Consider the following 24,178-nt stretch of genomic DNA (forward strand, 5'->3'; position numbering starts at 1 on the left):
GCAACCTCCGCCTCCCGTGTTCAAGCAATTCTCCTGCCACAGCCTCCCAAGTAGCTAGGACTACAGGCATGTGTCCCCACACCTGGCTAACTCTTTGTATTTTTAGTAGAGACAGGGTTTCACCATGTTAACCAGGAAGGTCTCAATCTCCCAACCTCGTGATCCACCCGCCTCGACCTCACAAAGTTCTGGGATTACAGGTGGTTATCTCCCAAAACTGCATGATCAGTGAAGGCTAATGGAGAGTAAAAAGCAAAAGAGGGTAGATATTTCCAGATTGGTTGGGAGTCAGGTAGTGAAAGATCTGATATCCTAAGAAGAGTCACTCTGGTTACCAATACATGGTAGTATTTCTTTTGTTATAATATTTTACAGTTACATTTTATTCCCAAAGAATCAGAAATAAGTAATATGTACAATTTATAGATATGGAGATTTTGGACTATGGTAAAGTTTTCCTACTTTAGAGGATACATTAAGGCAATTTCTTGCAGAGGAAAGTAGAGAGCAAAGGGATTACTGATGTTTTGATGAATGTTTAGAAAGTCACAAACTGGAAAGAGATGTTTGAGTGGCTGTCATAAGTTAATCTAAAATATAATAGACATTCCATAGTCAAGTTTCTTCACCTTTGTGTATATTCTTTATAATGAGCTATATTTCCTGATTTTAATACTTAGATAAGAAGTTTAGGGTCAGTCAGCAATAGACAGACAAGCCTCCTGATATTCACAGTATACAGACTCTCATTCTAGCTCAGACCAAGCATTATGATTGATATCCGGGGATGCAATGCATTCTAACAGTACTATAATTGACATTGAATTTGTTTCACGTTTAAAATGAAATTTGAAAATGAGAATTATACTGAAAGATAGTGAATTACAGTTTGGTAGTAAAATTATCTCATCGTAAGATAAAATATTCATTCATTTTACAAGATAACTGTAAGAAGATGTACTTTTCTATTATAACTGTCCTCGGGTAGTTTGAGGCAAAATGACCTGTACTTTTCAATATAGATCATTTGATTTTCTAATATGAAATAAATTTAGCATTTTAATACAATTTTAGTCATGCATTTTAATATTTCTTTCTCCCATCCTATGACTGTGATGCTTCTACAGTAGGTCTCCTTCATCTTTGATCCATGAATATGAATTCGGACCTCCGTTGTCCAGGAGACAACATAATGTGCATGTGCATTTTTCTGGTCAGAGAATCCAGAGGTTTCTTCTCATTTTGAAGGTGATCTCAAAGTGATCAGTAATCTACTTGACCACAGAAAATACAAATTACACAGTATCTTAAGAAGCTCAAATTCAGCAGCCCAATACTTCATGCTGTCACTAGTCACAGTACCCCACAACTATTCTAACTTGTAACATTAACTTTACTACTATTGTTATTATTTGGAATATGGGTTTTGAGTCTTAAGCTTCCACGAAACCACCAGAATAAGATTAGTTTCCTGGCTCAGATATTTCTTTTTATTTTCCGTTTTTTTGCCCCTCCCTATCATGCACTTAAAGAAAAACTCTCCTTATACAGTAGAATAGTCAGAAATGCTCATTCATTCATTCACATATTTATAATTATAAAAATGAAGCTAACTTAAACTAAAAACATTTGTTTAATGTTTTATCCAGTGACAAGAGTCCAGACAGTTTTTCCACTCTGCTCTGTGAGGGCTTAGGGTTTGCCATGTGCCAGGGATCAGTTTCAGGGTACTGGAAACATGTGCTCCCCCTACTTACAAATCAATAATAGCCTTTATGCATCTGGAAACTTGAAGGTCTTGTAAAGAGGCAAGAGGACCCAGTCTAGACTGCTGTGGGTATGGCCCAGCGCTAAGCCTGGTAAGGAGACAGGCAGATATTAGGCGTCCTGCTCTTTCCTGATCTCTAAGTATTTACCAGATGACAAAAGTCAAGGGGGTGGGGGGTTGGAGAGATGTGCAGTTTTCAGGTCAAGATTATTTCCTGAAGATTCCTCAATTAAACAACTCCTAATTATGTTTTATAAATGAATGGGATAGTCTTGTACACTGAACTCTATAAAATTATGTACATTTTTGAGATAAATTTTAAAGAAAAATAGAATTGTGGTAGTTTCTTTTACAATTTTAAAATTATCTTGTTCGTTTAAAGTCATACAAATATAACAAGACACGTGAAATTACAATTGTGTGCCATGTTTAAATTATTAGATTGGAGTAGGATTTCTTTCCACTATGTTTACAAAAAAATAAAATATAAAAAAAGGAAAAATGAGCCCACTGAAATTACAGACATAAGAGGAAGGAAGGAATAAAACAAAGTAAAAAAAGTAAAATACTTTACAACAGTAAACATAGCACATCTGTGAAATTTGAGAGATAAAATAATTTATTTCCAAGTGCTTTGAAATGTAAACTAATTTCCAAGACGCATGCCAAGAAGATGAATATATAGATCAAAAAATGATAGATAGATGATAGTAGATAGATAGTATGCCATTCATACTATATCTCTATGTAGAGATATGGACAGATATGAATGAGAACAAGAGGCAGCAGTGGGGGGCTGTTGCTGAAAAAAGAGTTATAAAGGGCCAGTGGGGAAAGGAGAGGGCAAGAGCTATTATAACAAACCCAGATTCAGAGAAGTTCCAAATCAGGAGTGAGTAGAAACTATGAAGTCAAGGAAGCTGGTTGGGAAGAGGCTGAAAAGCGAATAGGGACACAGGATTATTTTAATGCTGAACTGAGAACTGTCTAGGACCTCACAGTTTTCAGTTCTCTGTGAAGCTCTGTATTATTATTTTGCCTGCTCTTAAAATTTCTATGAGAATCTACCTTCTCTCTTTCTCTCTCTCTGGCTCTTTCTCTCTCTCTCAATACATGCATACACACACATATACATACTGAAAATATGCCCCCTCCCTCTGCTCTCCTCATAGTGTATGACATACTAGTTAAGTCTATAACCTTAGTACTCAGAGAAGAGGATCCTGAAGCTTTAGAATGTTACTGTAATTTCAATAGATAGTATTTTCTTTTATTCCTGAGACAACAGATGATAAATACATATTACTGTGCCGGTCCCTCTTTTCCTTCTGAAGTCTAGTCTCCAAATATATTTCAGTACACTGCACTATTAACCATTCTTACTAACTGTGAGAATGACCACTTTATAATGTAAAAAGTTATTATCTTGCTTCTAGAGATGAGAAAATATTCCTTAAAATGTTTGGCGATGCATAATTCCAACATATGGTATGTTCATGCCCCTACTCCTACGACAGTTCTGTCACATACTCCTTGCCTGTGTCTAAAACAACTGCAAATTGATTTCACCACTGGGTATAATATGGGTATAATATGTTTCTGCCATGAAAATAAGAAAGTGAAAACAAGGAAGAGGTCCCCAAACAGAACAGCCTTATGAAGATATTATTGAATTAATGAGTATCTAAGAATGTGCAGGAAAAACTGCACCTGTGTTACCACTAAAAATAATATTGGCAAGTGCTTACTGAAGGTTAATCAGTCGGGAGTTGTCTATGTGACCAGAAATTGGCATTATGACGCTCTAAATACAGAGAAGCCTAACACTAATTACACAAACCATTCCCACTGCACGTTACTGGTTTGGTGCTCTTCAATACAGTATGAGAAAACTTACAGCATCTGGGCCTGCATACTTTGATAATATCTTTGATGAGGAGGCATCTGATCAGTCCCTTTTTTGTTGCCTGATCTCAGGCAGTTTAAGTAACCATGCTGGCCTTTATTTTAGTATCCTCACTGGTAAAATGAGGGTTAAATTCCACCTGTGTTTTCAAACAACCCTCTTTGGAGCTCTATGACTTCTGAAAATTCTTTAGAGGATTAACACAAAAAAAAAAATTAATGAATTTCAAGTACTCTCTTCCAAACGTTAATATTTAAATTGCCTTAGAAACCTGTTAATTGTTCTGAGCTTAAGTATCCCTTCTAGTTCTACAAGTATAGGAATCAATCCACATTGGTATTGAGATAAAATATATTCTATGCAGTGGATTTCTTTTGCTGTAAAAATGTGTCTGGTCTAAAAAGATGTCCCTACTTTGTATGAGGGCTAGATTTAACCGAAATCTTATCCTAACTGTAAGTTGTCTATTTATGGGTCTGAGGAGAGTAGTCACAAACACTCTATTTGTAAAACATTCTTTTTTCACTTGTAAAAGAATTTTCTATGGATTCTGATATCTATGCTGGCTTATAAACTGTCTTTCTAAAGCTTCAAATTCCTCAAATAAGAAGTAGATTAGCAATAAGAAGAAAAAAACAGAAAAGGGTTAAAATGTAATTTATCTTTGAAAAATATGCTAATTTCATCAGATGGTGTTTTCTCTCCCTTCTATGCTATGGTTCACAGACAAGACCAGTGAAACTGGGTGAAGTTATTATATGAATCTGTGTGTTCAAACTTTATTTTGATCTAAATAAAGATAAATACTAGTTGGAGGATATAGAATTCTAATTGAGAGGTGTGGTTGAAACAAACCATATAAAATCTCTGAAAATTTTAAGGTGTTGTTATTCCTGGTGTAAGAGAACAACTATAATTTCTGTGTTATGGAAGCCAAGCCCTAAAATCCTAAAGTTCAGAACAGAGAAAATAAAGAAAGGGAACAAAGGACATCTGAGAAATGGTAGTAAGAGAAAAGGAAATAGGTCTTGGAAAATTACAATTGACTCATTAGGTAGCTAGAAATAACATAAATGATTACCTTCTGTATATGTGTGTGTGTGTGTGTTTATATATATATGTATATATATACAACATCATACATATCATATATATGTATGATATATATATGTGTGTGTGTGTGTGTGTGTGTGTGTGTGTGAATATATATATATATAATATCATAGAATCCTGGTGATTGATAAATCAAAAACGGTGCTATTACCACCACCATCATACATCAATAATTCATTATTGAACTCCCATGTTACTTGATTGGGTCATTTTTTAAAAAGTTTTTTGTTTGCATGAATAAAGAGCTGATTATTTCAAAATAACTCCATATTTTCACACTCTTTCAAATGCATTTTTTAAAAATTCCATTTTGCTAAGCGCGGTGGCTCACGCCTGTAATCCCAGCACTTTAGGATGCCAAGGTGGGTGGATCACAAGGTCAGGAGATTGAGACCAGCCTGACCAACATGGTGAAACCCCATCTCTACTAAAAATACAACAATTAGCCAGGAGTGGTGGCTCACGCCTGTAGTCCAAGCTACTCAGGAGACTGAGACAGGAGAATCGCTTGAACTCTGGAGGCGGAGGTTGCAGCGAGCTGAGATTGCGCCATTGTACTCCAGCCTGGGCAACAGAGTGAGACTCCGTCTCAAAAAAAAAAAAAAATCCATCATTTTATTTCTAGGATGGGCTGATGAGAAAAGAGCAAAACCTGAGCATATCTTAGTAAAATGCTTGAACTCTAAGGATAAGGTAAAATAATCTTACAGCTCTCAGACAAAAAGACCAAGTTAAGTACATAAAACAAAGCTCATCTGCAACACTGGTCAAAGGGAAATGATAGCCCAGCATTTAGAGACTATTGAGAGGGAACGCTTCACTGTGAGAACCCTGAACACCTCCACGAGTTCAATGAGCTAATAGGAAGAAAGTCATTTGAGGATTTCTAACAATTCCACTGGTCTATCATTCACATATCCCATCAGGGGAAAATATTTGAAATTAAGACTCAAACTAACCAGGCCAACCAGATTATTACCATACCAGTGATATGCCTGTTTTGCTTTACTTTTTCCTTTCCTTTTCTTTTTTTTCTTTTCAACAGAATCTCCCTCTGTCACCCAGGCTGGAGTGCAATGCTGCGGTCTCGGCTCACTGCAACCTCAGCATCCCAGATTCAAGCATTCTCCTGCCTCAGCTTTCTGAGTAGCTGGGATTACAGGCATCTGCCACTATGCCTGGCTAATTTTTGTATTTTAGTAGAGACAGGGTTTCGGCATGTTCATCAGGCTGGTGTCGATCTCCTGACCTCGTGATCCTCCCACCTTCGCCTCCCAAAGTGCTGGGATTATAGGTGTAAGCCACTGCGCCATCCTCTTGCTCTACTTTCACATCACCTCCCAGTCTCACTCTCCATGACCTTTCACTAAGCTCTAGGAGCACTAAAAGCTGGAGACAGTACAAGGAGATGAATGAGTACACCATGCCCTCTTCTCACTGCTACTCTCCAAGCCGTAAATTCATTCTAAACCTGTGGGAGGAGAAGTTTTGCACTAGATTTGAAATGACAATTATAAATTGAAAATAATTGGGCTTTTTAAAACCTCAATTGCCTAAATTAAGATTCTTCTTATAGAAGAATGAGTAGAAAAGTATGTTATTTGTTCAAGCTGCAATAAAGAATGAGAAAAGGAGAATGACAGTTGTTAAGAATAAAGCCAAGTCCCATTTGTATCACACTGAGTACAGACCATCGAGTAAGCCATCTGTAATTGTATTTTAAGGCATTGTTGTATGAGCATCTTTACATACACTATGCAGAGAGACTGGCTTGGAATGAATGGGAAGGGAACAACAACAACAGCAAAAATCTAACAATGACATAGTTTTATATTTTTGGTAGAGTAGGGATTCTTAGAAGTTTTCTGGCTATCTAGTTTAAATACTGTCTGGAGGAATCAATACATTTTTCATTGTAGCCTGTTGAGTTTCAAAGCAGTAAAATGAGATCAGTTAATCAAGAAAGGGCAATTCAAAAAAATGTTTTATGTTATTTAGCTGTAAAATTCGCTCTTTAAAAAGTAAGGGCTAATTGCTACAAGTGGAACATACATTTCAGAAATACACAATTTTGTTTAAAAAATCAGTTTTTAAATGTGCTATTCTCTGTAAGTGTTTCTTGGTATATTTTAAATTTCTCACTGTGAAATTGAATCTTTGGCTGTGGGTCATCCATGTCTTCAACAGGGTAATCAAACTCTCTTTCTCTTTCTCTTCCTCTCCTCCTTCTACTTTCTCTCTTTTTCTCTGTCTCAGTAGATAAATTACCCTTGTTTGTATGGTGGTGGTCTTTGCCAGCAATTGATTTTCTTTGACCCTAGGAATATCACTTCCTGTTTGATCAGTGCTTCCTGTTCTGTTGCTGCCACCATCCTTCCTTAAACACATTACTATCCAATCTGGTTTCCCATTACCAGTAGCTGTCAAATAAGTCTTTATAATCTTTGTCTTTTACATTTTGGAAATGGTTTTCTGGTTCATAAATTCTACTAGGTCAGTGGTTTATGTAACACAAATTTCTAGAATTGTGTCTGGCATATGGTTGGTGTTCAGAAATATTTGTTATGTTAAGTAGTTTGATTTATTTCACTTATTTCCAATTCTTTTCTCAGATAAAAATTATAAACCTTATTTAACACATTCTGATTACTGAGCCTGTTTTCTGTCCTTGATTCCCTTTTTGAATGAATCCCCAGTAATAATGAGTCTTTCTGAGTTGCATTCATCTAAAAGCTATTTGTAGGTCAGTGTTGACATATGCTTATTATGCCAACTGCTTCTTTTATCTGTCTTTCAGGTTATGTCAATCAATTAGCAATGCAACAGTAGTCCTGGATTTCAGTAATAATAATCATCATCCTTACTATTATTCTGTTCTAAGAACTAATAAGAATTTTAGTCTTGTTCTAAGTTGAAAGCCTATATTATCTATTACAACTTATCAGATAAGAAGAAATACTCCATAGGAGATGATTACAAATGTCTTCCAATAAAATCAGATTACTATTATAGTGCTATAGCACTATTGCAATACAGGAAATATTTCTGAGCAAGTAATAATTACATAAATAATGTGGCTTTGTGCTTACTGCCAGTAGCTGCCACAATGTTAAAATATGGTTGATTATAAGAAAGAAAAGGGATTGTTTTTGAGATAGCAATATGAGGGAACTCTTGACAACATTTTAACAACCACAACAATGAAGGAATGAAATCTGGGTTATGGATTCTGCTTCCCTCTCTGCACTGAACTTTGTTTCTAAATTCTGTAATCAATCGCTCTCTAGTTTGTAGGATATTATTGCTATAAATGCTGAACTCCTGCTGCCAGCCAGCCAAACTATATCTTCATCTCTCACCTTTCAGGATTTATTAATGTTACTTTTGCTGGCTCGTGGGGTTTAGTTGAATACATTTTTTTCCCTATATATTCACCTGCATAAAAGAGTGATCAGTGGGTGTGGTGGCTAATGCCTGTTATCCCAGCATTTTTGGAGGCTGAGGCAGGTTGGATCACCTGAAGTCAGGAGTTCAAGACCAGCCTGGCCAATACGGCAAAAGCCCGTTTCTACTAAATTTACAAGAATTAGCTGTGCATGTTGGCATGCGCCTGTAATCTCAGCTACTCTGGAGTCTGAAGCAGGAGAATCACTTGAACCTAGGAGGAGGAGGTTGCAGTGAGCTGAGATCATGCTACTGCACTCTAGCCTAGGTGAGAGTGAGACTCTATCTCAATAAAAAAAAAAAGGCTCATCAGATTTTCACTTTTTCCTCAAATTACAGCATCAATTTCAGGGACAAATTTTATATTTATCATATTATAAAACTTTATAAAAAAATTTTAGTCCACAAAACTTGAGATCTATCTCCTAGACTGAAAATAACCTGCTTCCCTTTTCTATTTTTCTTTATATCTACTTATTTTCCAGTGTGACTGCTGTTAGTAATCAGTGTCATTTTCCAATTTCAGGTCTAGGATTACAGTGTTTGAAGAAGGGAGGCAAGAAAATTCCCCATTTGCTTTTGCCATAAGAAAAGATTTTACTTTTCCTCCATAGTCAGACTCTTGGTACGTTTTCTAGATGTGTTACCAGTATCTCAAACTTGAAAGGAAATAATAGGCCCTAATTGCCCCATTTCAAGAATCACAGCTGTCACCAAAACACAAATCTAACTATCTCAGGAAAGAAAGAACCTGGAATGATCTATATATTTTTTCTGTGTTAAGTTGACTTAAAATCTTGTATGTGAGTCTGGTAACAGATACACACTACACATATACACATATTTTTACCTAAGTATAAACGTTATACATATCTTTTCTTTAAATTACACAGACCTGTAGTGATAATCATTAAATAATTAAGCCTGGTATGACAAACATTTATCAAGTTCTGTCAGTTCTGCTAATACTGTAATGCTGTGCAGAATGCTGTGTTGGGAAGATTCTAGGCCATAATGGGCCAAGGTAGAAAAGAGCATGACAGTCTCTTAACTATGTCTATAATATAGTTATTGGAAGAGGTAAAAAAGCAATCTATTTGTTATCCATGACCTAATCAAATTATCTGTTCAAAAACTCCTCCTTTCATCTTTTTAATGAAAGAATATATAAACATACAGTGAGCAGAATTTCACGAACATTTCATAATTTCTAATTACGAGACAATGTATTGTGTTTCGATCAGGAGTTAATTAAGCATTACTAAAACTTATTAATTCAATTTAATTTAAGGTAAGAATAAACCAATTTAGGAAAATAAAACAGTGTCATTATTTTGAAGAAACCTACTGAGAAGGATTAGAAAAAGGGAAGCTGTAATCATGGTCTTAGGGAGTACCATTCACAAACTATGTTGTAAATGTCACCCCCTAGAGTTGCCCAAGACACAATTCTCACAACCATATGTGGCAATCCTATTGTCTGAATCTAAAAGAAAGAAATAGTATAAAATATAATAGTGGCAATATTTGTTTACCTCTTTATAGAATATAAAGGGAAGAGGAATGCATCGACATAATTGAAGCACATATTAGTTTAGGATTTTATATCCTGTTTTTCATTACTCATCAGATAATTTATTTTAAAATTCTAACCTGTATTTTTAAGATAAATAATCATATATAATGAAAACTTTAACATTTCACCTCCCCAAAGTACTAGACATTTAAAATTAGCAATGTTCAAATTAAAGGTATTTTATTGACTCTTGACACTCTATTTGTTTTTATAAGACTACAGCGTGTGAATGGAGGCCAACAGGCTGTAAATTTTCCCCAGGCCAATAATAATTCTTTTATCTTCAGCAATCCACTTAAAATGCTGAAACTGGTTTCTTTTCCAATATGTTATAATATTCAGACAGTTCACAAGGAGTTCTCTGTTCTGAAGTTGGTTGTCTTAGATAATTATCCCCTTTGGATGTAGAGCAGGTTGAGTAAATTTTGGATAACACACAAGAGGAATGGAAGGTAATAAGTTCTACGATGGACAATCACTCCCTTTGTAGAAGAACAAGATGTCAGTGGAATTCCAGAGTCTTGTCCCATATTAGGCTTCTTTGCTGTTCTAGCATGCCTCTTACTGGTATCTACAATGTTTGCAAATGTTAATGTATAGACACATTAGCACTTCTGTGGGCTTTAATATCAAATGTCAACAGAAACTGAGATCACCAATTGATTTCATAGAATAAAAATACTGGTAGTTCATTTTTGCTTCTTTTGGTTCTGGTGATGGTTAAAATAGATCCCATCCTTTGCTTTCTGCTAATGCAAGCAAGGCAAATGGGATAAATTTATGACTTATCAGAATAGCCCTCATGACGTATTCTAGCATAGAAACCAACAATAAGCAGGACACACACACACACACACACACACACACACACACACACATAGATATAAAATATCTGAAAGTGATAGGAGTCATGAGGAAAATAAATTAGTGAAAAGGACTAGGGCATAATGGAAAAATGAATTATAGGGCATAATGGAAAAATAGAGTGGTCAGTGATACTAAGATCAAAATATAGTACAACCGTAGATAGAAGGTAAAGGGGGCAGCTACTTTAGATTGTGTGGTTGGGGAAGAATTTTCTACAAAGCTAATATTTCAGCAGACAGCTGAATGCTTGGGAAACAGCCATGCCAACATTCTGGAGCATAATCTTCAAAGGCACTTTGCGAGCAGTGAGCCTGGATTGTTGGATGAAAAAAACCAGCATGTCTGAAGTGTGATGAATAAGAAGTTAGACATATAGAGATAAAATCACAGAGGTAGGGGTAGAATGGCCAGGTCACACCAGCCATGGTAATATTTTCATTTTTCATCTGGATCTGTATATATGGTACATCTTGATGGTGGGGTACTGGCCCCCGAATTTTACCTGGATAACTATTTTATCTCCTACATCACTCTTCATGCCTATAGTTAGCTATTCCATCATTCCATCAGTGAAATGATCAAATAAATATTTATTGTGCTAGGCATGATGCTAAGACGGGGATACAGTGTTGACCAAGAGAGATACCACCAACCCTAACCTCATACACTATATATTTCAGTGGAGTGTATACAGATGAAATGATTACAAGAATCATTATGACTAGGAAGTGAGCAAATGAGATGTATTATTGACATTTCTAATAAAAGAGTGTTAACCTAGCCTATATTATATATTGAGTTATATGACCCAATATAGATATATATACCAATACTATATGTGTGTGTGTGTGTGTGTGTGTGTGTGTGTGTGTGTGTACCAATGGATGACTATGTAGAAAGTCATTCGTAGATATTTCTATTATATTTGCTGTAACAATATAAGTAAAACATCCATCAATATTGTGCTTTAAAATTTTCTAAGTCCCTTCAGATGCATTATCCCATTTAATATTCACCATAACTGAGATAGAGGATAGTCAATTATAATTATCTTTATTTTAAAGATGAATAAACTGAAGCTTTGAAAATTTAAATGACCTTTCTGTAGTCACAAAGTGTGTTGGTAGTATACAGTCCTAGTGTCATCCTATACTATGTATATTACTAGAAGTCTGGTCTGATCTAAATACAATAAAATTCCTTACTCAATACAGCACTAGGAATTTAGTTTGGAGGCAAAAGGAAAAGAAAACATAGTATCCTCATTCTTAAGAAGTATGAGATCTAATTAGGGAGATGTTCTGATGAGCACCAGATAATAAATTGTGCAGAAATGCAGAGTGCACATGAAGTTAAGGAATAATCAGAATGGTCTGCAATTATACTATAGCCTTGCCTTGACAGAAATTAACTTTTAAAGTGGACATATAAATAGATTATGTGAGTACATTTTGATGCTTTTAAATCCTTGAAGTTCTCTGGTTTTATTTTTCTTTTCCTATTCTCAAAATCACTGCCAATCAATGACTCTTACCCACCATTTCCTCTTAGTTTATTGCTTATTTAAAAATCTACAGTTTCTTCACTGTGCAGATCTATCTTAGCTTTCTCTGTTGAAGACTCTGCCAGACAGTCCAGAAAACTTTACTCAGCATTCTCTTCTAATTGTCTTATTCCTGGCTCTAATCCTGATGCCAAGATTTCTATTTGAACGACTTCTTCCTAGAATGCTAAATCTTCAACCTTTAGGAAAGCTTCATTCATTTTACCTTCCTCTATTTCTTAGAAAATCAGTAGAGAATTCTACTCAGCATGCAACCCTGAATTTGTTGCCCTGCTAAGTGAACATTCTGTGTTGATCTCACATAGTAGAATGAGTTTATTTCTCCAATTTTTGCTTAAAGTCAACACATGTCCGGCTTTACTAATATTGATTATTTTATATTATGTTTTATAATGTGCCAACACCTGGCATGCTATCACATGAAAACACATTTGATATGCTTAAATGATACCATTGTCTTCTTTCAAATATATTATATATCTGATCTCTTTCCCTTTCCACTATAACAGGAAATTCTTTCCCTATTAATCAAAAATTGCAAATGATAACGTTTCAAGTGATTAAGATGCAATAAAAAGGTATACAACTTCAATTATATATGTCTGTTTATAAACATGTCTTTTTCTTCGTGACTATGAACTGGTGCATGGCAATGACACAAGCATGACAAATAATGCTGTTAAACCATCACTATGTGACAACATACCAGGTCCTGTGTTAAGTCGTTTTGGTACCTATTTTATCATAGCTTTGTATTGATCTTATGGAGAGATCATTGGTTTGCAATAAAAATTTCCTTTAAAAAGTCAGTGAAGATCAAAGATACATTTTAAAATAGAAGCTGATGAGAAACACCTTTGTAAAAAATGAAAGACACTTACAGGAACCAGGAATTTCTTAATCTCTTCCAATGCATGACTCATACGTGAATAAGCTTCCCCAGGTGGAGCAAACACTTCAATTAATACATGAAGTTCATCACTCAAGTGGGCATATTTGGCTTCCCCACTCTTCCTTAGTTCTTCTTCCTGTGAAAAAGGTTATTGTTAGAAATACAAATCCACTCATTTTACATTGATTTAACATTTACTGAGAATATGACAAAGGGGCATAATTTAAACAAATTTTTCCATAAGTAGAAAGAAAACCTTTGAGAAATAAAAACCTGCTACAAGCCATTTAAAGATTTCAAAATCATTTTTGAGTGTTTGAATGATTTAAAAACTGGCATAACTATCATCCACACAGATTTTAATCAGCTAAATGAAAATGCTAAACTCCTGAAAATAAGTCACAGAAATGCCATTAACACTGTAGTCTACATGACTACATTCTGGAAGGAAAGAATTGTTTTGTGCTTGAGGTTTAGCATTTTACAGATAGTAAGTGAAAGATTGTCACTGTGTTCTTCAAGAAAATTAGAACTTTCTAGCTACTTTTTGAGAAGTTAGGAAAAGGTTATTTGATTGTGATAAAAAGCAGACTAACTACACAAATGAAGGCTTATTTCCAAACCTATATTCCCACCAGCTCAGATTATCAGCAAGCTTCATACCCACATCTTTTCTATCATTTGTTGCCTTTTTTTTTCCTTTTTTTTTTGGTCAATAAGGGTATATTAAAGGGATGGTTGTTTAACACTTTGCTGCTATTGATTCTGAATGGGTTACATAAGTTCTACTTAACCAAAGATACTAGGTTGCTGCAAAAGCAATTGTAATTTTTCCCATTAAAAGTAATGGCAAAACCTTTTAATGGCATTACTTTTAATGACAAAAACCACAATTGCTTTTGCACCAACCTAATACATTTCTATTGGAATAGACTTTTCCTAGTACTGTGCCCAAGCCATTATTGAAACCTTGTTAGTTCAGTACATGTGCAGAGCAAAACAACATATCATATATATATATTTTGTTAATGTATGCTAAGTATTTTATACATATGATCTCTAATCACAACCATTTTGTATATAGTTATATGTTTCAGATTATGAAACTGAGGTTAGAAGACTTAAGTAGTTTCAGCCAAATTAGGATCCAAACTCAGTTCATTTTGCAAGCAGATTTGTATTTTTTTGGAATTTCAATATGTAAAATTTTGTGGAAAAGTTTACATAAATAACATTAATTATATTTTACCTTTCTTGCCCCTCACAGAAACAACCAGCAGTTACTACACTGAATTTCAAAAAATAAAACTAAACATGTAATTCTTAGTTTTATGTAGAGATTAGAAACATGACATGAATAGACCTAACCTGGACTTAAAACAGAACAAATTTGTTGTTGATATCATGGGAGTTAACTGTATAATCCACACTAATATCAGTATTTATCTGTTTAGAAATGCTCAGAGTTTTAAAAGATGAAGGATCCATGAAAGAGATGGGAAGGCATGAAGGCATCCCTTCTTTCCTGTATATATACTCCTCAGCTACTCAAATCCTTCTGATAATACCACCTTACAGCCTGGAAATCCACTGTCCACTTCTCTAAGGATACTTTCAAACTCTAACTAGGAGATCTATATATACATATATATTATATAATTATACTTTGAGTTCTGGGGTACATATGCAGAATGTGCAGGTTTGCTACATAGGTATACACATGGCATGGCAGTTTGCTGCATCCATCCCCTCATCATCTACATTAGGTATTTCTTCTAATGTTAGCCCTCCCCAATCCCCCTACCCCCCGCTATCCCTCCCTTAACCTGACAAAACCCCCGAAAAGCCCCAGTGTGTGATATTCCCCTCCCTGTGTCCATGTGTTCTCATTGTTCAATATCCACTTATTAGTGAGAACATGTGTGTTTTGTTTTCTGTTCTTGTGTCAGGTTGCTGAGAATGTTGGTTTCCAGCTCCATCCATGTCCCTGCAAAGGACATGAAATCATCCTTTTTTATGACTGCACAGTATTCCATGGTATATATGGTACTGGTACCAAAACAGAGATACAGACCAATGGAAAAGAATAGAGACCTCAGAAGTAACATAACACATCTACAACCATCTGACCTTTGGCAAGCCTAACTAGGACTTTTTAACTTAAGAGCTTTTCTTAGTGACCAATTATCAGTTTGAGGAGGAGAAGCAGACTAGATTGAATGAAAACCCACCCATGAGGTATAGCAAACATTTCTTTTCTCTATGGGTCCTGCTAAGATGCAAGCTGCTTGTCTGTTCTGAGGCCAGCTTGTTTGATACTGAAGTAATTAAATCAGAGATTTCTTGACACTGTCTCTTTCTGTTACTTCCTATCTTGATTCCCATCCGGTTATTTTTGTGTTACTCTCTCCTTAAACCTAGAATTTCCTAAGGAATTCAAATAATTTTCACCTCTATTAAGCAAAATAATATGGCCATTGAGTGATATTTCCTATAGTGACATTTCCAGTTCATGATAGGGCTCAACAAAATAAAGAATACAGCAGTTAATTGACCCTTCTATCCTTGGAAGATACAGTGGTGATCATCATTTGCTACTTGGGATGACGCTTTGTAATCACATCTTCCATAAGCAGTGTGTCCAAGAAGTTTACAAAGACATAGGGTTTTTTATAGGGAGACTATTGCGCAGGAAAATGTTTTTACATTGTCAAGAATAGCAGCTACCTGCTTTTTGTATTTCTATGAATGATAAATCATAAATTGTTCAAAATCTAATGTGGACCATGTATTCCTCCTTGGCTCCACTCCAGGTGCTGGTATTTTGTCCTGCTAGATCCTCCTCTGAGGCATTACACCATCACCACCACCACCACCAGAAAGAACTCCTGAGTAACTGAGGTGATGACTTTTAAACACCTATGTGTATATCATACACACAATATATATGTAGTCTTTTCTCACATATCTAATTAGAGAATAAATGTTTACTACCATCCACTAAACTGCCTCATCAAATTAACTAAATATTTACCCCCGACATGAGGTTTTAAAATTAATATCTAAGACACTTTGACTGCTCAAGGTAGTAGATTCCTCTCTAGTGCACCCAAATGCATCAGCTCCCATCTCTTAAATTGTATAAACAAGAATCAGCATCATGTGTTTGCAAACCTATTTATACTAGTAGTGGTATTTGTTATTGTACACTTTGTTATGGTATTTTACTGTATTTTTATATTTTTCCTTTCAATGCAATCATCATGAAATTGTCTAACAACACATTTCTAAGAACTTATCTTCATCACTAAGCACACATGACGATTCAGAAATAATAAAGCTGAAGGTAAACAACTCTGTGAAATATGCAAGAAAGTAGGAAGTGTTGTTTCCAAGAAAAACCATAGATGGTATGAAGTATGAATGGTATGTTTTTATCAAGGCAAAATATCATTAATCTGGTGTTAACGGACTCAGTTGTTTTTTTTTTTTTTTAAAGCATGGAGGTGGGAAACAATAAAAGAAAACCTGAATGGATATGAAACATTTTTAGAATGTTAGTGGGAAATAACTTGTATTGCATTGATACGAAAAACTGTAGAAGTTTTATAGAAAATAAGTCTTATGTTGCCTGGTCAAAGCTGGCTACATTTGAATGGGTTCCTTCAAAAAGATTATTATTTTATTATTATTACTTTTTGAGACAGGATCTTGCTTTGTTGCCCAGGTGGGAGTCCAGTGGCATGCCATCTCGGCTCACTGCAACCTCTGCCTCCCAGTTCAAGCAATTCTGCAGCCTCAGCCTCATGAGTAGATGAGACTACAGGCATACATTGCCAGGCCCGGCTAATTTTTCTATTTGTAGTAAAGACAGGGTTTCACCATGTTGGCCAGGCTGGTCTCAAACTCCTGACCTCAGGAGATCCGGCCACCTTCTCCCAAAGTGCTGGGATTACAAGCGTGAGCCATTGAGCCCAGCCAGATTTTAATGGACTTGTGATCTAAGGGATCAAATGGATGCCCATTAATCAACTAAGATGGGCCTCAGGCTAAGAAAACACAAGTTACTTGTGAGTCCAGTGTTCAGGACCCAGATGGCATGGCAAATTTCCAAGTTCCTACCACTATAAGGAAACCTACACCTTAGCTAAACTTCCTACCAATAGAGCTATCAGGCTGACTTACAACCCAACCCACCACAACTCTGACTGGACAGAGGATTGACCTTACAAATATTCTTTTCTGATTAGCTATTGCAAAACTTAAGCCAGTTTCAGCCAGCTTATAGAGGCTGCATACAAACTGTCTTTGTGTACTACGATTCACTTTTTGACATAAAAAGCTGAATTCCACGTCATTTTAATGCTAAAACCTCACCTCAAAATGAACATGGGATGCATGTTATACACATGTTTACCCACTGGGCATGCCCTCTGTTCTCTCATAAATAGGTATAGCTTTCCCCCAAACCTGCTGAATATATATTATAAAGGCCCTGTGAGGCATAAAACCTATTCTGTCCTTCCCTTCTTTTATATTTATTTTTTATTTTTTTATTGTACTGTACATTCTGGGGTACATGTGCAGATCATTCAAGATTGTTGCATAGGTACATTCATGGCAAGGTGGTTTGCTGCCTCCATCCCCCCATCACTTATACCTGATATTTCTCCCCACATTTTCCCCTCCCACCCACTATCCCTCCCCTAGCCTTCTCAATGGACCCCAGTGTGTGATGCTCCCCTCTCTGTGTCCTTCACTACTTTAAAGAAAGGGCACCTTTGATCCACACTGGAGAGTTTCTCTTCTCAATGTGCAAGCTGATATTGTCAATAAAGCTCTCTTATCTACTATTTAGCCATCCTGGTGGTCTTTCAAATGACAACTTTTATATCAATGATCACTGATTCAAAACTAAAGTTTGGTTTTTCTCTGTTAAAACAATAATGTTTTCTTGGATTATGGGTCTGCTCTTAAGAAATTATAGGCCGGGCGCGGTGGCTCAAGCCTGTAATCCCAGCACTTTGGGAGGCCGAGGCGGGTGGATCACGAGGTCAAGAGATCGAGACCATCCTGGTCAACATGGTGAAACCCCATCTCTACTAAAAATACAAAACATTAGCTGGGCATGGTGGTGCGTGCCTGTAATCCCAGCTACTCAGGAGGCTGAGGCAGGAGAATTGCCTGAACCCAGGAGGCGGAGGTTGCGGTGAGCCGAGATCGCGCCATTGCACTCCAGCCTGAGTAACATGAGTGAAACTCCGTCTCAAAAAAAAAAAAAAAAAGAAATTATAAAAGCTTTTCTTTACCTGTTAAGTAATCTGCCTAGAAAACATTCTGTGTCTTATCAGAATAATTTCTTATGCTTTATGTTAACATTTATCACCTTCAATTATTTAAGAGAACCAAGTCCTCTCACTTAAAAAAAGAACTAAGAAGTTTTTTTTTTAAATTTGTTTATTGTTGTTTCTTTTCTCCCCACAAATATGTTACTTCCTACATATAATTTTGAAATCTTGTATTGTCACTTAGGTAAGTAGATAATTAAGTATTGTTTCACAGTGACCTGAGATCCTATTTAATGAAGTGTTCAATCTTTTAACATGTTTGACAATTTGTAACAATCAGATTCTAAATGAAGTCGGCTTGACCTCAAATGGATTTAGATTTTTCAGAGAGCCCCTGGAAAATCTCTAAGGATTCATGTTCTCTCACTTTGTAAAAAGCGAGGCGTTAAAATAATTAGGTTCCTTTGATATGTTAAATTGCACGAGAAGCATTGTCAAATAAGAAGAGATACTTAAATTTCCTGACATTATATTTGTATAAGTAGATTTTATTGTTTCAGAAATTTTATGAAGTTCCCAGGCATTGGTCAATAATGTTGATCTCCCTGATATGTCCTGGTATATACAGTCAGTCATAATTCTATGATTTAAATTCCATAAATTAAATATTGTATTCCACAGAAACCACCAAAATCCCTTGTCAACTGTGCTATAACGAAGTCTCATCAGATCTTTAACATTGTAATTTAAAGCTTTTTTTGTCATCCATAGGTAGTTACTATTACTATCTTACTCTGATGCTTTCCTGAAAGCTCTTGCAAGCAGCTACTAGCTAGCATGCCTTGTCTTCACAAAAAGGGATTCCCTCTGAGACCCACAGAAAGCACTATGACAAGTACTCTGGGATGCAACCTTCTGATGTCATTAAATACTTTTAAGAACATACCACTAGACTAAGTAAGGATTTTTCGAACTCTAGCAGAGACGCTGAGGAATTCATAGGACCCCTCATAGAATTAAGCAGAACAAGAAGTAATTATATGTGCCACAGTAGATTAAGAAAGGGTGATTATAATTTTTATGGCCTTTGTTTGAAACAGTATTGGTTCTTTAATGTTCTGTTTTCTGAATTCAAGGATCTCTTTTCTCAAGCTATCTATAATTCATACTGTTTGAATTGATGATACTTTTATAAACAGAAATGAAATATATATATTTTTCTCTTTGTCTAATTCCTTTGGAATTAGGAAACTCCTATTGAATATTCTTATTTTCATGGCAATATAGTTGTATAAATTCAATAGGAATTTGTCCCTGAAAAAAAAATCACTATTGGAAATATTGATTATATAACCATAGCTTGGATTGGAATGTCATATTTGAGAATTATGTACATCGGATCAGGTGTGCTCAGGTAGTTTGAGTAATTAAGGTTTTTTTCCTTATGTTTCTCTTTTTTTTCTCTATAGTGACTTAAGTCTCACTATGTTGCCCATGTTGGTCTCAAACTCCTGAGCTCAAGTGATCCTCTCAGTTTGGCCTCCCAAAGTGCTGGGATTACAGGTGTGAGCTACCACACATGCATGGCCATAACTAAGATTGACTTTATGGAACTGCTGCTTGCCCTCTTGGAAACACTGGCCTGATACCTAGATTACAGGATTTCTAGCTTTAAGATGAACAACAGAGGTCACTTCTGGATGGGCCTAGAATACTTGGGATAATCTGGGAACCCTGAGAAGAGAGGAATTTACCAAATTTTATAGGTACCACAGGTGAAGTAAGGTGGTTGGTTCTTGGCTTGGTTTCATAGCATTGAGAAGATTTTTAAAAGTCCAATCTGAGGTTCCTTATGTTAATAAAAAACCCCAGCAGAGGAAACTTAAAAATATCAATGTGGTCCGTTGTCATTATTGCTTCCCTTCGGTTATAATCAAGCTAAATCAAATGTAATCAGACTTGTTTTGCAAACAAGAATTATTTTCCTTTGATTATCATTGATTAAAAATGATATTGACTGTAAAGACAAGGTTTATGTTTCAATAAAAAAACTATAAACAACTCTTATGGGTTATTAGATTCTAATCTTTATTGTCTTTTAGCTACTTACATCTTTTTGTAAACTGGGTCCTACCCTCTTGTTAATTTTGTCAGTAATTAAGAGTTCCACTTTCTCTCTTAACCACTTTACTTGGCATCACTGAGAACTAAAACTGCCACTTCACCAAAATTCTGTATCAAAAGCTTGCTGACTTCACATAAACACCAAAAGATTTATTGCTGAAACAGTTTGGGCCACTCAAAAAGTTCACCAGAACACCTGTACCTTCCATGCTGTGTTCCAGAAATTAACCATGACTACAATCATACCACTTCTGTTCTCACTTAAGATACTTAGAGTCCAACATCAAGAACTCTTCTCAGTGGGCTATACTATTAACTTAAAAACTGGATTTACCTAGTCTGCTCCAACCATTCATCTTTGTTTTTCTGTTTCCTTTTCACAGATATCATACTTCATAATTTTTAACCTAAAATTTCGCCCCAGAGCAATCAATCTAGCTTTGTGTGTATCTGTGTGTGTGCGTGCGCGAGTGCGTGCGTGTGTGTGTGTGAAATTTCTAGAGAAGTTTCAGATGGGAGAAATGTAGGGACCCATTTGGAGCCCCAGGGTTCTTACAAATGTTATTTTAAAGTGAAAACAGTTGAGCTAAAGAAGCAGAGAAAAAATACAATCTGAACGTCACTAATCCTACTAAAACAGACATTTACTGAAGTCAATTACCGTAACCCCTACCTTCTGGAGTGGTCTCCAGTCAAGGAGGCACTGACCTTAGGCACCGGGACATTCCAAAATATTGTATAAAAAGCCTTATCCAAACAATCCATTCATTAAAACCTGAAAACTTCCCTTTCCTAAAGTTTGGTATATAAGCTTTATCCCTGGCTATTCAGTGAACTGCTCAGTACTGAGCAACTGCCCCATGCCTGTATAAGTAAACTTTGTCTTTTCCTTTGGTAATCTATTGCTGTTAACTTACAAGCCTCCAACCAACTGGACCCAAGTCAGAATAGGAAGTTTTCTGCACACATTAAATATGCATATTTGGGTATAATTCATTTTATAATTAAAAAAACTATGCAATTAAAGTATGCACCACATCACATATTTGTTCTGAAATTATAAGCATAAACAGAGGCTGTGTCAGTAAACAAAAAATAGAAGGTTGTAATCCAAAAGACGATTGTGGTGCTCAGAAACAAATTAGCATTCAGTAATTTTTTTGACAACAGGCTCTCCCACCTAGTCCCTCCTATGGCTTGTTACCTTATTGGACAATGGTACGGGCAGTTGCATAGGTTCTAATTAGGATATTCCAACTTTAGGAGAATCAATAGCCGTATAAATACAGTGCTTACTCTTTCTCACCCTGAAATCAACCTTATGAAATCTTTAGAGTCCAAAGAGTAGGGACCATATATATATATACCCATATACATATAATTTACTTATCTCTATGTGTGTGTGTGTGTGTGTGTGTGTGTGTGTGTGTGTGTGTGTATACTTATCTCTATGTATATATATACGTATATACATATACATATAATTTACTTATCTCTATGTATAAAAACAAATATTTAGAAACTCAAATTTCAATATTTCAAATACCAACGTTTCCTGTAGAGATTCTTAGGTAGCCCTGGGTCCAGGAAGAGCCTTGGACCAGAATTGAAAAGCTGCCTTAGAACTACTAACTATAAAACTGCAGCAAGTAGTTTGCTCTTGTGGTTCCCCCTTAACTTCATATGCAAAACAAGAGGAGGTAACCCAAGAGGAAATTTTCAAATGTTGTTATAGGGAGTCACAGAGGTTCCTGAAGGCACTTGAGGGATCACCATGGATCAAAATGAGGATCCTTCCCTATGCATTCAACAACATCAGCTTAAGTTGAACCTCATTATAGGGAAAAGTTTCAGATGATATGATAATGTTCTGTGAGTCCAATAAACCAAAAACAAAAGGCAACATTAGACATGATGATGTGTCAGGCTTCTCACAGTCTCAGGAGTTTATGACTTACCATATGACTTTCCTTCATAGGCATCCTGATACTTAGAACTTCAGTATTAGAAAATACTATGATCCAAATACAGTGTCTTCTATGATAGATGACCAGCAAAATTAAAAATAAATGACCACTTTTCTATTAATATTTAAGCATCTATAATATAGAAATTTCTGCATGTTTCATGTACATATGTAATTTAATCTTTACAGAACCATAGAAACATTGGGTGGATTTTGGAAGCACTAGAGTATAGTGGTATAAAAAAATGAATTTGGGAGTCAGAGAAATGTAGATTTGAATTAACAGGTCTGATATTTATTATCTGTGTTGTTTGAAGAAAGCTGTTTAATTTTTAAGCTTTAGCTTTTTAATCTGTAATATAAGAAGACTGTGGACCTCTCATGTAAAAATGAAATGAGGTAACATACATCAATTGCAAGTACAGTGCCTGGCATACTATAAACACTCAAGGAAAGTTAGTTTTTCTCAGAGAAGCTAAGTCACTTGGTTGTGGTTATTCAGTTAGTAAGAGGTTTGAAAGTGGTCTGCCCTATGCCCAGGCCACACTTTTATGTTAATAAATGTTTATTCTGTACATAAAATTCACTTGAAATAATATAATTACAAAGGTTTCCAATTAAATGTTGCTTTGGTGTAAGGAAGAGTATATCAGCTTGATGTCGGTTTAGTTATTAAGTTAATTTAAATGTAAAACTTAAAGGAAACATATACTTGAAAATTATTCTTAACCAAAAAGCTCAAGTGTTTTAGAAAGATAAGGAAAAATAAACACCACTATGTTTCTTAGTCTGGTCAAGCCGATATTACAAAATACCATAAACTGAGCGGCTTAATCAACAGACATTTATTTTTCATAGTTCTGAAGCCTGGGAAATCAAAATCAAGATGCCAGCAGATTCTGTTCCTGGTGACGGCTCTTTTCTTGGCATGCAGAAAGGTCACCTTATTTTTGTATCCTCCCACACACAGCAGAAAAGAGAAGGCTCTGGAACCTCTTCTTCCAAGGGTACTAATCCTACCATGGGGGGACTCCATCCCTGTGATCTCATCTCAACTTAATTACCCCTAGAGACTCCACCTCCAAATACTGTCACATCAGGGATTAAGGATTCAACATATGAATTTTGAGGGACACAAACATTTAGTCCACAGAATCATGTGTACTTTCCTGAATTTGTACCTTTCAAACAAACTGTAAGATTATTGTCTACAATATGTTACGTGGATCACATAACATAGACCACATATCACAGCAGTTAACAGTACAGTTTCTATTTCATGACGGCCAGAATTAAAAATTCCAGCTTTTCCACTTAACAGTATGTAAACTTGGGAAAGTGACTTCGCTATTTCATCCTTCTAATCCCTCACCTATAAAATGTGGGTAGTTATAACTGTAATAACTCAAGACCAAACCAAATATTACTCTTACTAAACAGTATCATTAAAAAATCTTAGTTTTAATACAATATGCTAAATTATATATAAACCAAAAGAGTTAAACTTCTAAAATCCCAATTAGTCTCACAGGAGTAGCTCTTTCAGTGACAGACATAAACCAAATAAAAAAAAGTTGAAAATGCATGATATGAAGTATATACAAATTTTACACTTGTATTTTTGCTTTAGCCACTATTATTATCATATTTTACCCTAAGAGTTATAACTT

At 35.5% G+C, this 24,178-nt stretch overlaps 1 protein-coding gene across 1 annotated transcript in view; it reads right to left on the reverse strand.

Annotated features, from left to right (window-relative positions):
• The window catches only part of KHDRBS2 (KH RNA binding domain containing, signal transduction associated 2), a 621,992-nt gene that overhangs the window by 277,781 nt on the left and 320,033 nt on the right, over nucleotides 1-24,178 (reverse strand). The window contains exon 4 of the mRNA XM_037737261.1: nucleotides 13,120-13,266. Within this exon, the coding sequence (XP_037593189.1) occupies nucleotides 13,120-13,266 (147 nt within the window). The remainder of the gene's footprint in view (nucleotides 1-13,119; nucleotides 13,267-24,178) is intronic.

Source organism: Cebus imitator, unplaced genomic scaffold, assembly GCF_001604975.1.
Source record: "Cebus imitator isolate Cc_AM_T3 unplaced genomic scaffold, Cebus_imitator-1.0 Scaffold36, whole genome shotgun sequence".
Taxonomy (NCBI): Eukaryota; Metazoa; Chordata; class Mammalia; order Primates; family Cebidae; genus Cebus; species Cebus imitator.